General features: G+C 47.8%; 1 protein-coding gene across 3 annotated transcripts in view; it reads right to left on the reverse strand.

The window, feature by feature from the left end:
* Nucleotides 1–16,344, reverse strand: part of ANO2 (anoctamin 2) — a 326,384-nt gene extending 310,040 nt beyond the window's left edge. The window contains exons 1-3 of one of the 3 annotated variants that reach the window (XM_070618946.1): nt 16,231–16,344; nt 4,428–4,612; nt 2,855–3,181 (exon numbers count right to left, since the gene is read on the reverse strand). In XM_070618946.1, the coding sequence (XP_070475047.1) occupies nt 2,855–3,181; nt 4,428–4,612; nt 16,231–16,309 (591 nt within the window). In that variant the 5' untranslated portion in view covers nt 16,310–16,344. Of the gene's footprint in view, nt 1–2,854; nt 3,182–4,427; nt 4,613–16,069; nt 16,111–16,230 lie in introns of those variants that run through there. The other 2 variants (XM_070618948.1, XM_070618947.1) reach the window with 2 other exon arrangements.
* Between the last annotated feature and the right edge of the window lie 212 nt (nt 16,345–16,556).

Genomic DNA, 16,556 nt, shown 5'->3' on the forward strand with positions numbered 1-16,556 from the left:
CAATCTACCTGATAAGGAGTTTAAAGTAATGGTCATAAAGATGCTCACTGAACTCAGGAGGAGAATGGATGAACACAGTGAGAACTCCAACAAAGAGACAGAAAATACAATAAAGTACCAAACAGAAGCATAACTGAACTGAAAAATACCTTAAGGGTTTTAACCGCAGACTGGATGAAGTAGAAGAATGAATCAGCGAGCAGGAAGACCACCATGGGTTTCACTCAGACAGAGCAGCAAAATGAAAAAAGAATTTAAAAAAGCAAAAATACTTTGAGGATCTCTGGGACAACGTCAAGCAGAATAACATTCACATTATAGAGAGGGTCTCAAAAGGAGAAGAGAGAGAGAAAGAGCCAGAGAATTTATTTGAAGAAATAATGGCTGAAAACTTCCCTAATCTGGGGAAGGAAAAAGACATCCAGGTCCAGGAAGCAAAGAGAATTCCAAACAAGATGAACCCAAGGAAACCCACACCAAGACACATAATAATTAAAACAGCAAAAGTTAAGGACAAAGAGAGAATCCTGAAAGCAGTAAGAGAAAAACAACCAGTTACATACAAGGTAAATCCCCTAAGGCTATCAGTCAATTTCTCAGCAGAAACCCTACAGGCCAGAAGAGGGTGGTGTGACATACTCAAAGCACTGAAAGGGAAAAGCTTCCAACCGAGAACTCTCTCGCCAGCAAGGGTTTCACTCAAAATTGAAGGAGAGAGAAAGAGTTTTCCTGACAAGCAAAAGCTAAAGAAGTTCATCACCAAAAGCAGCCTTACAGGAAATGTTGAAGGGACTCATTTAGGCTGAAAAGCAATGGTGCTAATCAATAAGAAGAAAAAACACGAAAGTAAAAATCTCACTGGAAAAGATAAATATATACTAAATGTAGTGGACCAATCTCATATAAAGCAAGCACCAAGGTTAAAAGACAAAAGCAGTAAAAATTAACTAAAATTACAACAAATAGTTAATGCTGCATAAAATAGAAAGATGTAAAATGCGACGCCAAAAACATAAATAGTGGGCTGGGGAGCATAAAAAGGTAAAGCTTTGGGATGAGTTCAAATTTAAGTTTCTATCAACTTAAAACAGACTGTTATTTACGTAGGAAGTTATATGTGAACCACACGGTAATCACAAGGGAAGATCTTATAGTAAACATACAAAAGAAAATGAGAAAGAAATCTAAACATAACACTAAAGAAAGCCATCCGATCACAAGGAAAGAGAGGAAGTGGCAGTTCCACCCACAGTGGTAGTGCCAAGAGCTCCTTGTACAGCCCCCAAAACGTGCCACTACCTTGAGAAACCTTCCCACCAGACCCCAGTGAGAGGCACCAAGTGAGCTTTGGGTTTCAAAAAGTTAAAAGCAGCAAGGGAGCCCCAACTAGCCCTAAAAGAACATGCTGTCCTTACACTGCTGGAAAGAATAATGAGAGGAGTGACCTGACTAAGGGTCTAGATAGGCAGCATAGGTCAGCACAACAAGGGTCTGAGCCAGGCCACAGGCCATCCTGCCTGGGGACAGAGATATGGATGAATAACCTCTGGAGGTCCCTTCCAGTTTGGGGACAGTATTAACTTGAGTCTTACAAAACAGGTTTCTGATGAGAATGGAGCCCCATCCGTCAGCATTAAAATAATCATAGTGAGCACTTATAGGGCACCTACTATGTACCAGACATTGTGCTGGATGTTTTCCTTGCCCCGTCTGATGATGGGGCATATAAAAGTACAATCTAACAGGGCATTTATTATTTTGCAGATGAGAAACCTGAGACTCAGGGATGTCATGAGTTTATTCAACTAACACTTGTTAAGGTACCTACTACTTTATTGTTTAAACTCTGTCCTAGGTGCTGGGAACACAGTGGTGAACCAAACAAGACCCCTGCCTTCATGGAACTGGTGAGGGCACAGATAAAATCAAATAAATCAATCATGCTATTTCAGGCAGCAGTGCTAAGTGTGATGAAGAAAAGCAAAGTGGGGTCAAGGAATAGAGTGATAGAGGAGGGGATATTTTAGCTAGGATGGTTGGGAAGATGTCTGGAAGAGGGTAACACTTGAGCAGAGGTCTGAAGTGAGAGACTGAGCATGCACAAGAAGGGTGCCTGAGGTAGAGGGACAACCAGTGCAAAGGCCCTGAAGTGAAGGTGACCAACCACAACCAAGATAAGGCCAGTGGGCTGGAGCAGATGCAGGAGGGTAGAGGGGTAGAAGATGAGTTTGGAGGGGATGGTGAGGGTAGGTCATTTTTAAAGGATCACTGTGGTATGGAGACATGGATGCATAGCTGAATGAATAAATGGATGGATGGATGGATGGATATACAGATAAATGGATTTCCTTAGGCTGGCTACTGACTAGAGGTGAGACTATATATAGCTCACAAGTTGATAAAATATGTCCAGTGTTCAGTTCCGAAACAATCAACTGCCTCAGGGAGCCCCAGGCAAGCACATTCCTTAGAGAAGTAGATCCCCTATAGAGGAATTTTGATCCCAAGTTCAACAGGCAAACCAGGTCTTCATCCCAAGGAAACCATCAAGGAGAAGGCCACAGGATGGGGAGCCAGGAAGAAACGTCTTGCCTTCAGGTTCTAACTAGGCCAACTCCCCTAGAACAGATTGGGGCACCCATCCCCCACTACCTGAGATCACCTAGACGGAGACTCTAGCTATACCCAGACTCTGCCTCAATTCCTTAGGCAAGAAAATCTGCTTTGCCCCCCAGAAAAAAACATGCCACCTGCCAGAACAAAGCCGAGGCTCCCTGCTGGTGATGCCGATCACCAGGAGCCCAGCCTTCAGGGCCGTCCCAACCTGCAGCCCTTGGCGCCTGCCCAACCTCACCTCCAAGTCCTTCTCCAGCTCCAGCCCGGCCTCCATCAGATTGTGCTCAAACTCCTCCCGCTGCTCCTTCCTCTCCTCCTCCAGGGAATCGAGCGGGCCCAGCTCAATGTCGCCAGGGCCCCCAGCATGGGGCTCCTTGCCTGTCTCCCCATTGGAGACGATAGCCAGTGAGTGGCCGGGGGAGCCGTGGCTGGGGTGCGCGCCACGTTTCCGGTAATGGTAGGCGAGCACGTAGTCAACCTTCCTCTGGTTGTCATGGAAGTGCATGCGGCTCAGGCGGGCCTCCGAGGACACTGGCTCATTGGCATCCAGGTAGTTGTTGATGACCTGGCCAGAAAGAAGAGGTCAGGGATGGTGAGGTCTGGGAGGAATGGGTGAGAGACAGAGGGGGCTGACCTTGTGCTCTGGGCCCAAGTAGATGGACTAGGAAGCAAGCCCCTCAGGCCCAGAGGTCCAAGCCCAAGGCCATCTGCCGCCCCCCACCCACACAGCCCTCCACCCACCCACCCATGGACTGGGCATCCCACTCCAGCATCCATGTACACACGTATGCTGATACACACAGACTGCACACACAGCAGCAAACCCCTGCACATCCACACTGCCTGGCTCCACACACGGAGCCCCATGCCCACTCCTACACAGGCACACACAGTCACCTACCAAGACTCTGTACCAGCACTCCTGCACACACACCCATCTGTGCACACATACACCAAGTGCACTCAGACACACACACGCAGCCCTCCGCATGCACTGTGGCACACCCACACACATCCACCTCCTTGCAGATCTGCAGGCCTGCCTGAAAACACATGCATATTTACACACACAGAATACTCACTGGCAGGTGCTCTGGATCCATTGGAACAAAGGCCAATTCTTGTCACCTGGCTCACCCCCACCTCCCACCCCACCAGGATTCACTACACACTACACCCCTCAGAGCCCCACATCCTCCTCCTCCACTTCTTCTCCAGTCACTGGTGAGGAAACTGCCAGAGCCTCCTGCTCTCATCCACTCCCAGAGACGGGAGGGTGAGAGAAGAGGAGGAGACAGAATGAGGCTGAGCAGGGGAGGGACCTGCCTCCCCCTTTGGGTGTTTCCCTGTTTATTACTGGTTTGATACCCAGCTGCCTCTGCAGCCACCTGAGAGGTCACCTGGGCAACCAGCTGACACACCAGGCACAGGGGAGAGCCTCAGAGCCACCACAGCAGAGGTTTGGTTCCTCAGACCTGTGGGAGGGGAGCCAGGCAGTCTGCAGACCAACAGGTGGGATCACCTGGCCTGGCACACCTCCTCCTTCCCTGAGCTTCCTCTGCCCAGAAGGCTCCAGTGATGCAGAGACACTGTGCTGTCACAACTTGGAGAGAAAGGAGAGGAAAAGGCCCTAACAAAAACCCTGGGCCTCTCTCTCTCTCTCTCTTCCTCTCTCTCTCTCTCTTACACACACGCACACACACACACACACACACACACACACACCTGCTCCCCAAGTGAAGGGTCCCCAGTGGAGAGGCTCCCTTGGGGGGCCCCCAACAAGGTGGGTCAACCCCCACCCTAGTACTCACAGAGCAGCTGTGGGAGCTCCCTCCACCGAAGAGCTGCTCAGAATCTTGGTTGGAACTGCCCGGCAGCCCCGGGGCTCGGGGACCCGGCACCTTGAGGTTTTGCTGTCCATGTTTGGGGCCCTGGCCCCCTCTGGCCACTGCCCGAGGGCTCAGCCGGCGTGGGGAGCCGGGCAGCAGGGGGATATCTGCAAGAGGGAAAGACAAAAGACAACGGAGGCAAAGCAGCTTCAGGTGATGGGAAACCGAGACGGGGAGACTGAGGCACTGAGGGACTGACAGGGTGGCCCCGGAAAACGGCCACGTCTCCTCACAGCTGCCTCCTCTCAGTCGTCACAGCTGTAGTTAGCCAGGGTCACACTGGCCACAGGAGAGGGGAGGGTGTAGCAGGAAGCGGGAGACGGTGGGGGGCGGGAGGGACTGCCCCGCTAAACACGTGTGCACTCGCTTGCGCATGCGCACACACACGGAGTCTGGAGCCACCAGCGGAGCTCCTTCGGACAATGGCTGTCATAATCTCTTATAATTCCCAGACAAGAGGAGGGGGTGGTGTCAGACGAGCCAGGGTGGGTGGGGCAGTGCCTGAAGAGACACCTTGAATTAATGCCAAAGGCTTAGGCTTTGGGGCCTCTCCTGGGGCAGCCAGACCAGCTGGCCCCCACGCCGGCCCCCACGCCCCTCGAGGAGAAACCAAGGACAGACAGACAGTGGGAACGCTGACGGCAGGGGCATCCTCTGACAAAAGGGCTGCCTCCAGGGCCCTTGAGTGTCCCCATGCACCTGCCACCTCCGCAACAACCCACAGCAGGAGCACAGTGCGATTTCGGAAAACTTCCAGCATCACCCCTGGAGGGAAAGGAACCCCATGGGTGATGGAACTGCAGAGCGTTCAACTGAAGGGGCCTGAGAGGTTGAACACTCCAACTCTGCTTTACACCAAAGCCCCAGACGGGTCTCAAGGCTGGTCAGACTCAATGTATTCCCACCTTGGAGAAACACTCTTTCAAGGAGAGCAGCCCAGCCCAGGGCACCTGGACTCAGACCTCAGCCCTGCCACTCGCCCGTCCTGAGACCTCCCTGAGCCTGTTTCTCCAACCACAAGTGAGGAGAATCCCAACCTTGCAAGATTGTAGTGGGAATGAGAACAAGAGATGTGCGTGCAAAGCACCCAGAACAGTCATTAGCCTATGGCCATGCAATAACAGGTGGTTATTATAATTATTCTTAGTATTTTCATTTTAAGCTCCCTGTGAGCAGAAATCACACCTTGTACATCCAGCTCAGCCCTTAGCCCCTGCTGAATGAAGGAACGAAGGAATGAACAAAAGGCAGCTCTTCTTGGTCTCTTGAAAAGCTTCTGGTCAGTTGCCAGGTTGTGGAGCCCCTTCTGCACCCAGCTCTCTGCTGAACAGTTTCAGTAAGCCGAGAACGTCTGATCCCTGCCTTGAGAGACTTAGCATCTCTTTACAAAGACAGAGCTGACATGCAAGAAACACGATTATGACCACCAGAGTAAAGCTTTCACAATTTATTTCTATATTGTGGTGGGTGGCTTCTGGAAGGCACTCCTGGGGACAGAATGTAGAAGGCCAGGAGTGGGCATGCATGCTGGTGGTGCAACAGGGGGGCCTCCAGCTGGGGATATCAAGGAAGGGGCTTCCTTCCTTCATCCCTAGTCTTTCCTCATCCCTCTCCCCTTGTGCCTCATGCCTGAAAACAGGAAGGCCTGAAACTTCCAGATGCATGTCTAAAAAGGCCAAGACCATCCTGATACGTAAGTGGGCAGATGATAAAGTGATGCCCGCTCAAGGTCAGCCCTTCCTTGACAGCTGTATTTGCTTTCACAATTGTGACTCGGGGTAGCCCCAATTCAGTTAGCCCAAAGCTTTAGTCAAACCACTATCCAGGAGCCACCAGCCCCCAAAGGTGCCACCTAGGGTTTGAGGCTGGCCTCCAGGGCCCCACTAGCCATCCTGGCTGCTCCCTCTGCTTGCCCTCTGACACATAGATCATGGCTGCCTGGGACCCTGCTTTCATGCCCACTCTCTCCCCCAACCAATGATTAGAGCACAGCATATGGTTCATCCTTCGGCTGCAGAAAGACATACTAGGTACTAATGACACAGATGTGGAGCGACCCGAAAAATCTGGGTTAAGCCATGAGATGAAAGCTAAGGGGCAATATGGTGAAGCCTGGCCATCAAGAAGGATAGGGCAGGTGAACACGCTACAAGGGAATCCCCTAAGAAGCTGAGAAGAGGTGACTTGAGGTTGATCAGAAGTAAAGGCCTTCAGACAAAGCCTACAGAATGTGTTATTTGGAAATCATGTTTCCTTCATTGACCATTCACTTGCCTCTTGGCACATGCTGCCTTGAACAACAGATGCCTAGTGCTCGTGAAATGGCTACCCTCGTGGATTATGGCTGCCATGAGACAGCAGCATGGCTTACCTATCTCTGGATCCATTAGATGGATTTTCACAAGCCTTGGAGCTGGAGCCTCTTCTCTACACTCTAACTCTTTCCCTGGGCACTCTCATCCACTCCCATGGCTTTAATTATCACCTACATGCTCATGGCTCTCAAAATCTTACCTTTAACCATGACTTTTCTCTAGCCACCAGGTCATACATTCACCTGCCCACCTGGCATCCCCGCCTGGATGCTTCAGAGCCCCTCAAAACCAGCATGTCCAAAACCAAACTTAGAATCTTCTCCACAACATGATTCTTTTTCAGTGTTCCCCAGTGCTATGGACACTGCCACAGTACGCTCAGTCCACAAACCAGAAATCTACAGACAGCCTTCTTCCCTCAGACCACATGTCCAATTTGTCACCAATGCCAAGAATTTTACCCCTGAATTATCTCCCAAATCCATCTCCCAAATTCACCACCTTCATGACTACCGCACTAGTCCAAGCTGCCTCCTCACTCACCCGGATCACCCCAATAGCCTCCCAAAGCCCCCTGTTCCCATCCCTGCTCCCCTTCACTGTTCTCCACAGTCAGGTGGTCCTTTCAAAATGTCAATCTGGCCATGACACCCTCATGTGCTTCCCACCGCCCTCGGGCTGTGAGACCCTGCATAATCTGGTCTGCCTACATCTCCGCCTCTTCTCTCTCATGTCCTGCTGGATCCCTGAGTTCCAGTCATACTGTTCTGCTTTCAGGGTCTTCAATGCCCCATACTCCCTCCCAGCCCAGGATCTTGTGTATGATCTTCTTTCTGGCTGAACACACTTCTTCATCTGGCTGTGGGCTCCTCCTATTTGGGTCATTAGACCCAGAAAATCAAATGTAGTTCATTCTTGTTTCAAAAACCTGCCAATCAAGGTGTGACAGGAACATTCAGATACTACTAGCAAAGCTAATTTCCTTCTATCCCAGATATGACTGAAGTTCCACAAGCTGAGGCGGTACATGGAGGGCTAGGTGGAGGTGTGGGGCCACGGGGACATATGTAAGGAGGTCATAGGAATGCCTTTGAGCTTCATCTAGTGTACTTCACTGGTCAGCCGGTAGCCAGAGAGAGTGGGGCTCAAGGAGCAGCATCTTCTGTCTAGTGTCACTGAGTAAAGATAACCCATTGATGGCAGCCCATTGATTGTCTAGTCAAAGTGACTCCTTCTATGCCCCAAGCCTTTGTCTGGATTCCCAAATGACAACCCCAACTGGCCATCTCATATATGACTAGACCATCTTCCAACTGTCCAGACCCTCATGGCCTTCTAGAGCAATAGGGTGGGGGGGAAAGGCGAACCCTGCTCACCTAGTCAAAGTGTGACTGATGCGGAGTCGGTGAGCCGAGGAGTCGAAAGAAAGATTTCTTAGACTCTTAAGATCTGGCAGTAGTGCTCTTTTATTCAGAGAATAGTGTGGAATAGCATGGGGACAGGACCCATGGGCAGTCAGAGCTTCTGCTGCTGCCCCGAGTTGAGGGTTAGAGCTAAATTTAAGGCATAGGTCTGTGAGTTATCTCTTTACAAGACAAAGAATATGTAAAAAAGTTAAAATGGTATCAGTGTCCGTATGGTCTGGCCATTTGGCGGTCCCACAACTTTTAGATAAGAATCAAACCGGATTGAGTAAATGGCAGAAGTCACCGCTTGAATTTTATCCTCGGCTAAAGACAAAGGAGGATTTGTGGGGGGGAGGGTCAGTTACATGAGGTTGCCAGACAGTAACCAACTTAAGTTCTTGCCTCTGGCATTGATTAAGAGCTTCTAGAGATAAGACCATCCCCCCTTCTTCCTGGCACAGAGAGGGAGGCATCTTCACAGATAGAGGTTTCCCTTAGAAATGTAAATGTTTCCCAACAAAGGGGCAAACAAATTCCACTCCTTGGAGCCTGAATCTCATCTGTAGTTTTAAAACTAACCAGCCTAAAAATCCTCATCATAAGCCATTTTAAAATTAAGCAGCCTAAAAATCCTCATCATGACCAGATGAGACAACCAGAGGCCTCCCACTGAGCATGGACAAAGGGCAGCCCCACCTTGGCGGCAGCACCTGTCCACATCCACGTCTGCCCCCTAATCCATTCTCCTCCTCCACCCTCAGAGTGATTATTAGTATTCCACACATTATTCCATCCTCCCAATCAAAGCCCTTCAATGGCTCCCCCCTGCTAGAATTTAAAATCTTTACCGCAAACTGATTGCATGATCCATATAAGGTCCTCCAACCTTATTCTTGCCCTCGTCCCCATTGTGCATCTCTTTGAATCTAGAGACTTTCTGAATGTTCTTATTTGCTCCATTTGTGGGGACCTTGAGGCATAGTGGAGCCTTAGGGGCACTTGATGGGGAGGGAGGCTGCACTTTTTGAGGATGGGGAGCACATCAAGGGAGGAAGGGCATTCTGGTCTTGCTCAGCTGTTTGGAGGCACTGCAGCCTGTCTGAGTGGTCCAAGGCCACAGTTGACAGTCTTTGTCAGGCTGCTAACAAGAGAATCAATAAAAGCCACGGGGTCATTTGGGACTACATGGGTGTGGCACAGGGTGGGGTCTACCCCCACCTGAGAAGCACTGGGGTCCACTGACTGATGTCTCCTCCCCACTCTGCACCCCCCAGGACTGGCCATAGGTACTCTGGGCCACAAGGCAAGCCCCAAACTGAGCCAGGAGTGAGCTCAGCCACACTGAGCCTTGGCGTCTAGTTTTAACATTACCACAATTTGGGTAAAATAATATATTTTCTCTGAGCTTTGTTATGATTTCCATGATTCTGGGAAGGGTGTCATTATGGTAGTTTTTCCTCATAGGGTGAGAGTAATGATACGGTAAGAAAAAAGATTAAAAACCCGTGGAAGTACAAGAGCTATGGAAAATGCAAGAGATAATTATCAAATCCTGCCTCGGGGCCTCCTTGAAGTTTCCCTCATGGTTTTACTACCGTCTCGTAAGTAACCACAGGCAGGTGAAGTGTGAAGTGCCCTGAATAATATGCTAGCCTCTGTCACCAGCTTTTCAAGGCCACCGCTTCTGGCAAAACCAAACAAGCCAGGACTGTCCTGCCAGAAGACAGAGCGCCCACACTCTCTGAAGCCAAGAACAGGACCCCAGGCATGGATGGGCCTACTGCCAGGCAGGCCCTCTTGGAAGCCTCAGAGAGACCTGGGCACTTAAGATTTTGAAGGTGCTCACTCTGGACCCTCCCCAAGCATCCTAGGATGGATGGATTACATTTCAGTTAGGGTCAACATTTATGCTGAGGTCTCATCTTACTTTCCTGCATGAATCTGACCCAGGACAACAGTCAAAATTTGAGGCACAAAACTTGAAATTTAGACCCAGTGGCCCTGCTCATCACCCCACCCCTTACCTACAGTCCTGCTGAACAGCACCTTTCTCAGCCTCTGCATGTGGCCAGAGTAACAGAAGGATGACCCTCCAGTTCCATCCACACAAAAAGGACTATTTGCAAACCTGCGTCCTCAGCTCTGCTCTTCTTGTAGCCTTGGCTCAAAAACATCCTTCTCTCCCCTGAGGCTCAAACGTCCCCTTCCTGATGACGACACTGCCACAATTTGCACCCTCACCTTGTACCTGGATAAGAGCTAGCTGGCCTCCCTGCTGCCAGTCTTGCTCCCCTCCGATCCTGAGTTCACACTGCAGCCAGCATTACCATTTTCAAACAATCTGACCAAGTTACTCCCACCCAGTGGCTTCCCACTCTTCTTAGGACGAAGACCAAATTGTCTAGTATGGCTTACAGGGCCTTTCACTATCTGGCCTCTGCCCACCTTTCTGAACTGCTTCATCTCCCAATACCCACATGGCCAGCCCTACCCCTCCTGGCCCCTCCCTCATTGCACACACCATCGTGCCGTGCTCCAAGCACAACTGGACATTCTTCGTGGGGAAGAGGGGAGTGTGTGTGTGTCTATATACATAGATATAGATATAGATATATTCTTTCACATCTCCACTCATTCATGCCAGAACCATTTACCTTCCCAGGCATTGTATAATACATTGGAAATATAAAGTTAAACAGAACTTGGTCCTTTCCACCAACCCCTGGGAGCTCACAAGGAAGGTAGACTAATAAAGAAGGAAGAGGGACTAATAAGGAGATAATCTTAGGCATGAGAGGAGATAAAGTTGGAGTGTGAACAAAGACCTACAGAAGCAGAAGGCCTCATATCTGCTTAAAGATATCAGGAAAGGCCTCCCAGAGCACTTGAGTTTTGAGGTGCATCTAGAAAAGATAAGCATGCATCTTTCAATGGTCAAGAGAGGATAGGAGATTCCAGGAAGAAAGACAATCATTTGCATTGTCCTTTGCAATCAGCTGCCAAGCTTGGCTGCTTCAGATTGTCACCCTCCTGAGAGCAGGGACTGCCTCACTCCTTCTCCTCCTTTTCCATCCACGTAGTCCCAATAAGTGAGGACTGTGTGGTGAGATTTGAGAGGTATAGAAAGGACTCTTCTGATTTACACCACTCACTTTTTAACATGACTTACAAGGCCCTTTACTATCTTTCCTATCCATCTTCCCAGTATCAATCATCTCCTACTAGTCACTCTCCACTCACAGTCACACACAGACCCCCTCTAGAAAGACTCACCCACCTGCAGCTTCCAGAAGGAGACCTGATTTTTCTTGTCTTTTGTCTTTCGAATTGTTCTCCCTTTCGACCCTAAACATCTCTCCTCAATCCTATATCCACCCCCAATCCCACTCTGTTAACATGCAGGGTTCACAAGTTATAATAACAAAAAATTTTAAGTGGGAGAGCAACATGACTAGAATTACATTAGGAAGATCACCTTGGCTATAGTGAGGACAAATGGGGTGTCAGGGGAAGGAAGGATGGGTGGATGGATGGATGGATGGGTGAATAGATGGATGGATGATTGGATGGATGGATGGATGGATGGATGGATGGATGGATGGATCCCTAACTTCTTTGCTGCTACAGGTGACCTTTAATAAAACTTTTATTTCACTGGTCACTCTGCTACTCAAAGCAGCCAAACCCAGATTACTCTTACTTAAAACCAGATGTGTCCTCATTTGACTATCAGTGAAGTTTTGATCACCACTTTCCAAAGGACAGCACTAGAAGAAGTAGTTCTGGAGAAGGAGAAACAGAAGCACACAAGAGCAACTCTGTGGGGAGGAGGAGATAGGAAGCCAGACTTAAAATATTAGGATTCAGGGGCTGGCCCCGTGGCCAAGTGGTTAAGTTCGCGCACTCCACTGCAGGCGACCCAGTGTTTCGTTGGTTCGAATCCTGGGCGCGGACATGGCACTGCTCATCAAACCACGCTGAGGCAGCGTCCCACATGCCACAACTAGAAGGATTCACAACGAAGAATATACAACTATGTACCGGGGGGCTTTGGGGAGAAAAAAGAAAAAAATAAAATCTTTAAAAAAAAAAAAATTAGGATTCAGCAATTGGGAAAGTGACCACAAATTGGGACACAGGGTGATTCTCAACCCCAGATGCACCCTGGAATCACCTAAGAAGCTTAAAATAGTGACATCTGGGCTCCACCTCGAGATTTGGACTTCGTTAGTCTGGGGTGCTCTACTGTGCCACCAGGGTTAAGACCACTGGTCTACAGCACCACTAACTTGTAAGCCTCCACTGTCTTGAGGCTTACAAAAAACTTGGCATTCCAAGACTCCCATATCTGGCTGTTATATGTCTCGGCTGCCTAATCCCTCCATCAGATAAGAACATTTCTCTTTAACCAAACACGTCTCCAAATTTATTCTCACACCGTGCCTTTGTTCATGCAGTCACCCCTGCTTGGAATGTTCTCTCCACTTGTCTAAGTTCCATCAGCTAAAGTCCTACCCCTACACCAGCCGTCCCTAACCACTTAGGGAAGTCCACAAGAAGTCTAGAAGATTTGCCTTTTATCTTTGTATTCCTAGCATAGGACTCTAGATGCAATAGAGGCTTAATAAACATTTTGCGGTAATGATGTAGAGAATTAGAAAACCCATTCTTATAAGGGAATTTTGAAACAGAAGAGATTCCCCTCTGAACTGAACACAGACTTGCCCTAATCATAACAACAACTACAACACTAATCGCTGACACCTTATATGTGCTAGGCATTGTTCTAAGCACTTTACCCGTATCAACCCACTTAATTTTCATGATAACCCTACGAGGTAGGTACTATTGTCTCCATTTTACTGACTGGAAGAAACTAAGGCATAGAGAGGTCAAGTAAGTTGCCCACGGTCACCAGCTAGTAAGTGGTGTACTCACAGTCCACACTTTTAACCACTAAGCTATCCTATGCAGAGGGAAGAGGGACAACCAAGACAGCTTGATAAGTCCCTTCCAGACTGGACATTCTTGACATCCCTCACCCCTTTGAAAAGGCCTTTTTACAAATAGTATTTATAGTCAATGCTCAGACCCAAGATCCTCAAAGTGAAGACCAAGGAAAAGAAAAGAATAAGAAATTCATATCAGGAAGTGCTTCTCTCAAAGACAAAGTCCACGGATTGGGCCTTGAATGAGTGGCCCAAGTGAAACCTTCTCATCGGCAGCCCATTCCACACTGTGGTTTGGAGTACAGCTGGTGAGATTAAGGTACTAATGTCCCTGCCTCATATAAATACCACGAGAAAGTAGCCAGTCCACAATATAATTGGTCAAAACTGTTCCATTAGCTAGTTAATTATAACCTGTTTTGCAAGTACTTTGACACGAAAGAGAGTGATGAGGCAATGGTGAGCAAAATGCAATCCTTCCCCCAGTCCTTCTATACACAACACAACACACACACACACACTCACACACTTTAATGAGGTCGACTGACTCTTCTGTGAATTCTTAGTGGGTTCCCTCAATGTCCCTCATCCTCCTCCACCGCCCATAAACATCTCCCATCTCTGACCCTTCTCTTCCTCCCGGGTGTAAACAAGATTGATGATCTCTTTCTTATTCCCATCTCTCCAAAGAAGGTGAAAAAGATTTCTGTTGCCCAAAATGGACTGGGTCTGAGGTTAAAGCCTAAAACAGCTCTTCCACTCATAGCTCTCCATCTTAGGCTGTTGAGGTCTTCAGAGCTGGGTGAGATGCTGAGGATTATAGGATTCAGCAGATGTGATGGATATGGATGAACCTGAGAATTTTACAAAATATCTCAAAAACATTTATAGTCTACAGGAAATTGCTCAGAAATCTTCTCCCTTACAGTGTTGTTAACTGATATGAGTAAATTCATATCATACAGACAGCAAGCTTCATCTGCTGGGCTGTGCTCTCCTCAAAGAACAGAATAGTGCCTATCTTGTTCACCACTATATCCTTAGCCCTGAGCATGGGGACTGGCACATACTCAGCCTTGGGAGTGGGGCAAGTGCCTTCCCACAGCTTGGAAAAAGGGAAGTCTCAACAGCAAGCATCAGCTGAGATGGTAACACCATGTAGAATCTTGGAGAACTGTTCATAAGCACACTTGAGACACCCCAAGGGACTCTGATAATTACTGAGTGGGACTCTAAGGGAGACTGGCGATCCCATAATAACTAGTCAGGGAAAAGCTTGAGAGACACATGTTTTAATTTCTCATAACTTCACCTCTACCAGGCTGCTGTGGCCTAGCCAAACCCAGATTACTCTTACTTAAAACCAGATGTGTCCTCATTTGACTATCAGTGAAGTTTTGATCACCACTTTCCAAAGGACAGCACTAGAAGAAGTAGTTCTGGAGAAGGAGAAAGAAAAGCACACAAGAGCAACTCTGTGGGGAGGAGGAGATGGGAAGCCAGACTTAAAATATTAGGATTCAGCAATTGGGAAAGTGACCACAAATTGGGACACAGGGTGATTCTCAACCCCAGATGCACCCTGGAATCACCTAAGAAGCTTAAAATAGTGACATCTGGGCTCCACCTCGAGATTTGGACTTCATTAGTCTGGGGTGCTCTACTGTGCCACCAGGGTTAAGACCACTGGTCTACAGCACCACTAACAGAATCAAAAAAGTGATCTCAGACCTAGCACAAAGTCTTGAAATATTAGAAAGAAGAAGCACCACCTGAAAGTTGAACAAGGGAAGCTTAGGACAAACAAAACAAAGGGCTGCTTAGCACAGTGAAGGTAAATATTTAGAACGAGAGACCTGCCTTGCCCTGGATGTCAAAACCTTGGGTGCTGCATGACCCCAGAAGCCAGGGAAGTCTGTCACTGGAGAAGAAGGAACAGCTACCATGCTTGGCAATCCATGAGCACACTTTGGCCCACTGGTTACAGAAGCTGTGTGTGCCTCAACCCGGGGTAGGACCCTCCCCTTTCACAGCTTCAGTTTGGCTCCCTGACTTCTAAAGCATACTTTAGAGCCTTGATCACGGTACCAGCTTGATAGTCAGATGGGATAGGAATGGGTTCTACACAATCCAAATAAATTCAAATGCTAAGTGTCATTAAACGGAGTTAACTTGTGCCTAAATGATGTGATACAGTTCACAGATGAGCTGGAGGCATGTCTACCTGCCACAGCAAAGAGGAGGGCAAACATCTTCCTCTAAATGGACAGCATAGACATGTGACACTCCAGGAGGAGCCTCAAGTTAAGTCTATAAGACCACCATAACACAGCACGCATTTAAAAAGCAACTTTTTAAAAAGATGACCCTCAGGTAGGATTTCATCATTTCACCTAAATTCAGAGGATCATAGCCAACTCTCATAACTAAATACCTTGTTTAAATCTTTCATAATGAAATTTTTATTATAAGAAAGATTTTTTCAATGTGCAACTGTATCTTTAGTTCGTATATTATTTTTAAAATTTCTCTTTTTGTCTTTCCCTTAACCTAATATATTCATTTCATAAGGATATGTACTTAAATTCTGAAAAAGATTGAGTTCCCCTGAGGAGAAATCAAATTCATACCTAGTGTCCCAAAGAGACAAATTCCTTGGGTTTCAAGGACAGGTGAGGTATGACGTTCACAGTAAAAGGAAAACTCACAATGTCTTCACCTGCTTTCTCTAACTCATACTAGGCAGAAAATTTTTTTAAAAATTTAAAGGAACAATTTTTTAAAATATTTTCTTAAAAAGAAGCAACTGAATCTGTTAGCCAACTACTGTCACACCAGCTCACCATTAATTAATTAATTCATTCAAAACCATCTAATAAGTATTTACCACATACCCTGTCTTGTCCTGGGTGGTGAAACTTGAAGATCTCAGAACCTACTTGGGGAGACAAATGCATAAATCTGTAACTTTAATACTGTAAAATAAACATGAATATGCCACACCAAACTTACCATTTTTGATAGGCCCCTATGACAGAGACTACTAGCTGCTTACCAAAATCCATGTTCTCTTCTTCTTCCTGAACACACGCTAGATCAAATTTCCCAGCCTCCCTGCAGTTAGATACGGCCATGAGACGGAGTTCCAGCCAGAGGAATGTGAACAGAGTGATATGTGCTATTTCTAGGACTGACCCACAGAAACCTTTCACGCATGCTCCTGCGTGCTCCCCCATGCTCTTTTCTCCTTTCAAATAATTGGAATGGAAACTCTCAGGGCCACCTTGGAAGTCATAACTGAAATTGGCTGAACCTCCATCACCCTAGGTCCGGAAAAGCCACATGGAAAAGAGCCACCCCGCCAACTTGTTCACCCACCCA

The sequence above is a fragment of the Equus przewalskii genome, chromosome 5, assembly GCF_037783145.1.
Source record: "Equus przewalskii isolate Varuska chromosome 5, EquPr2, whole genome shotgun sequence".
NCBI lineage: Eukaryota > Metazoa > Chordata > Mammalia > Perissodactyla > Equidae > Equus > Equus przewalskii.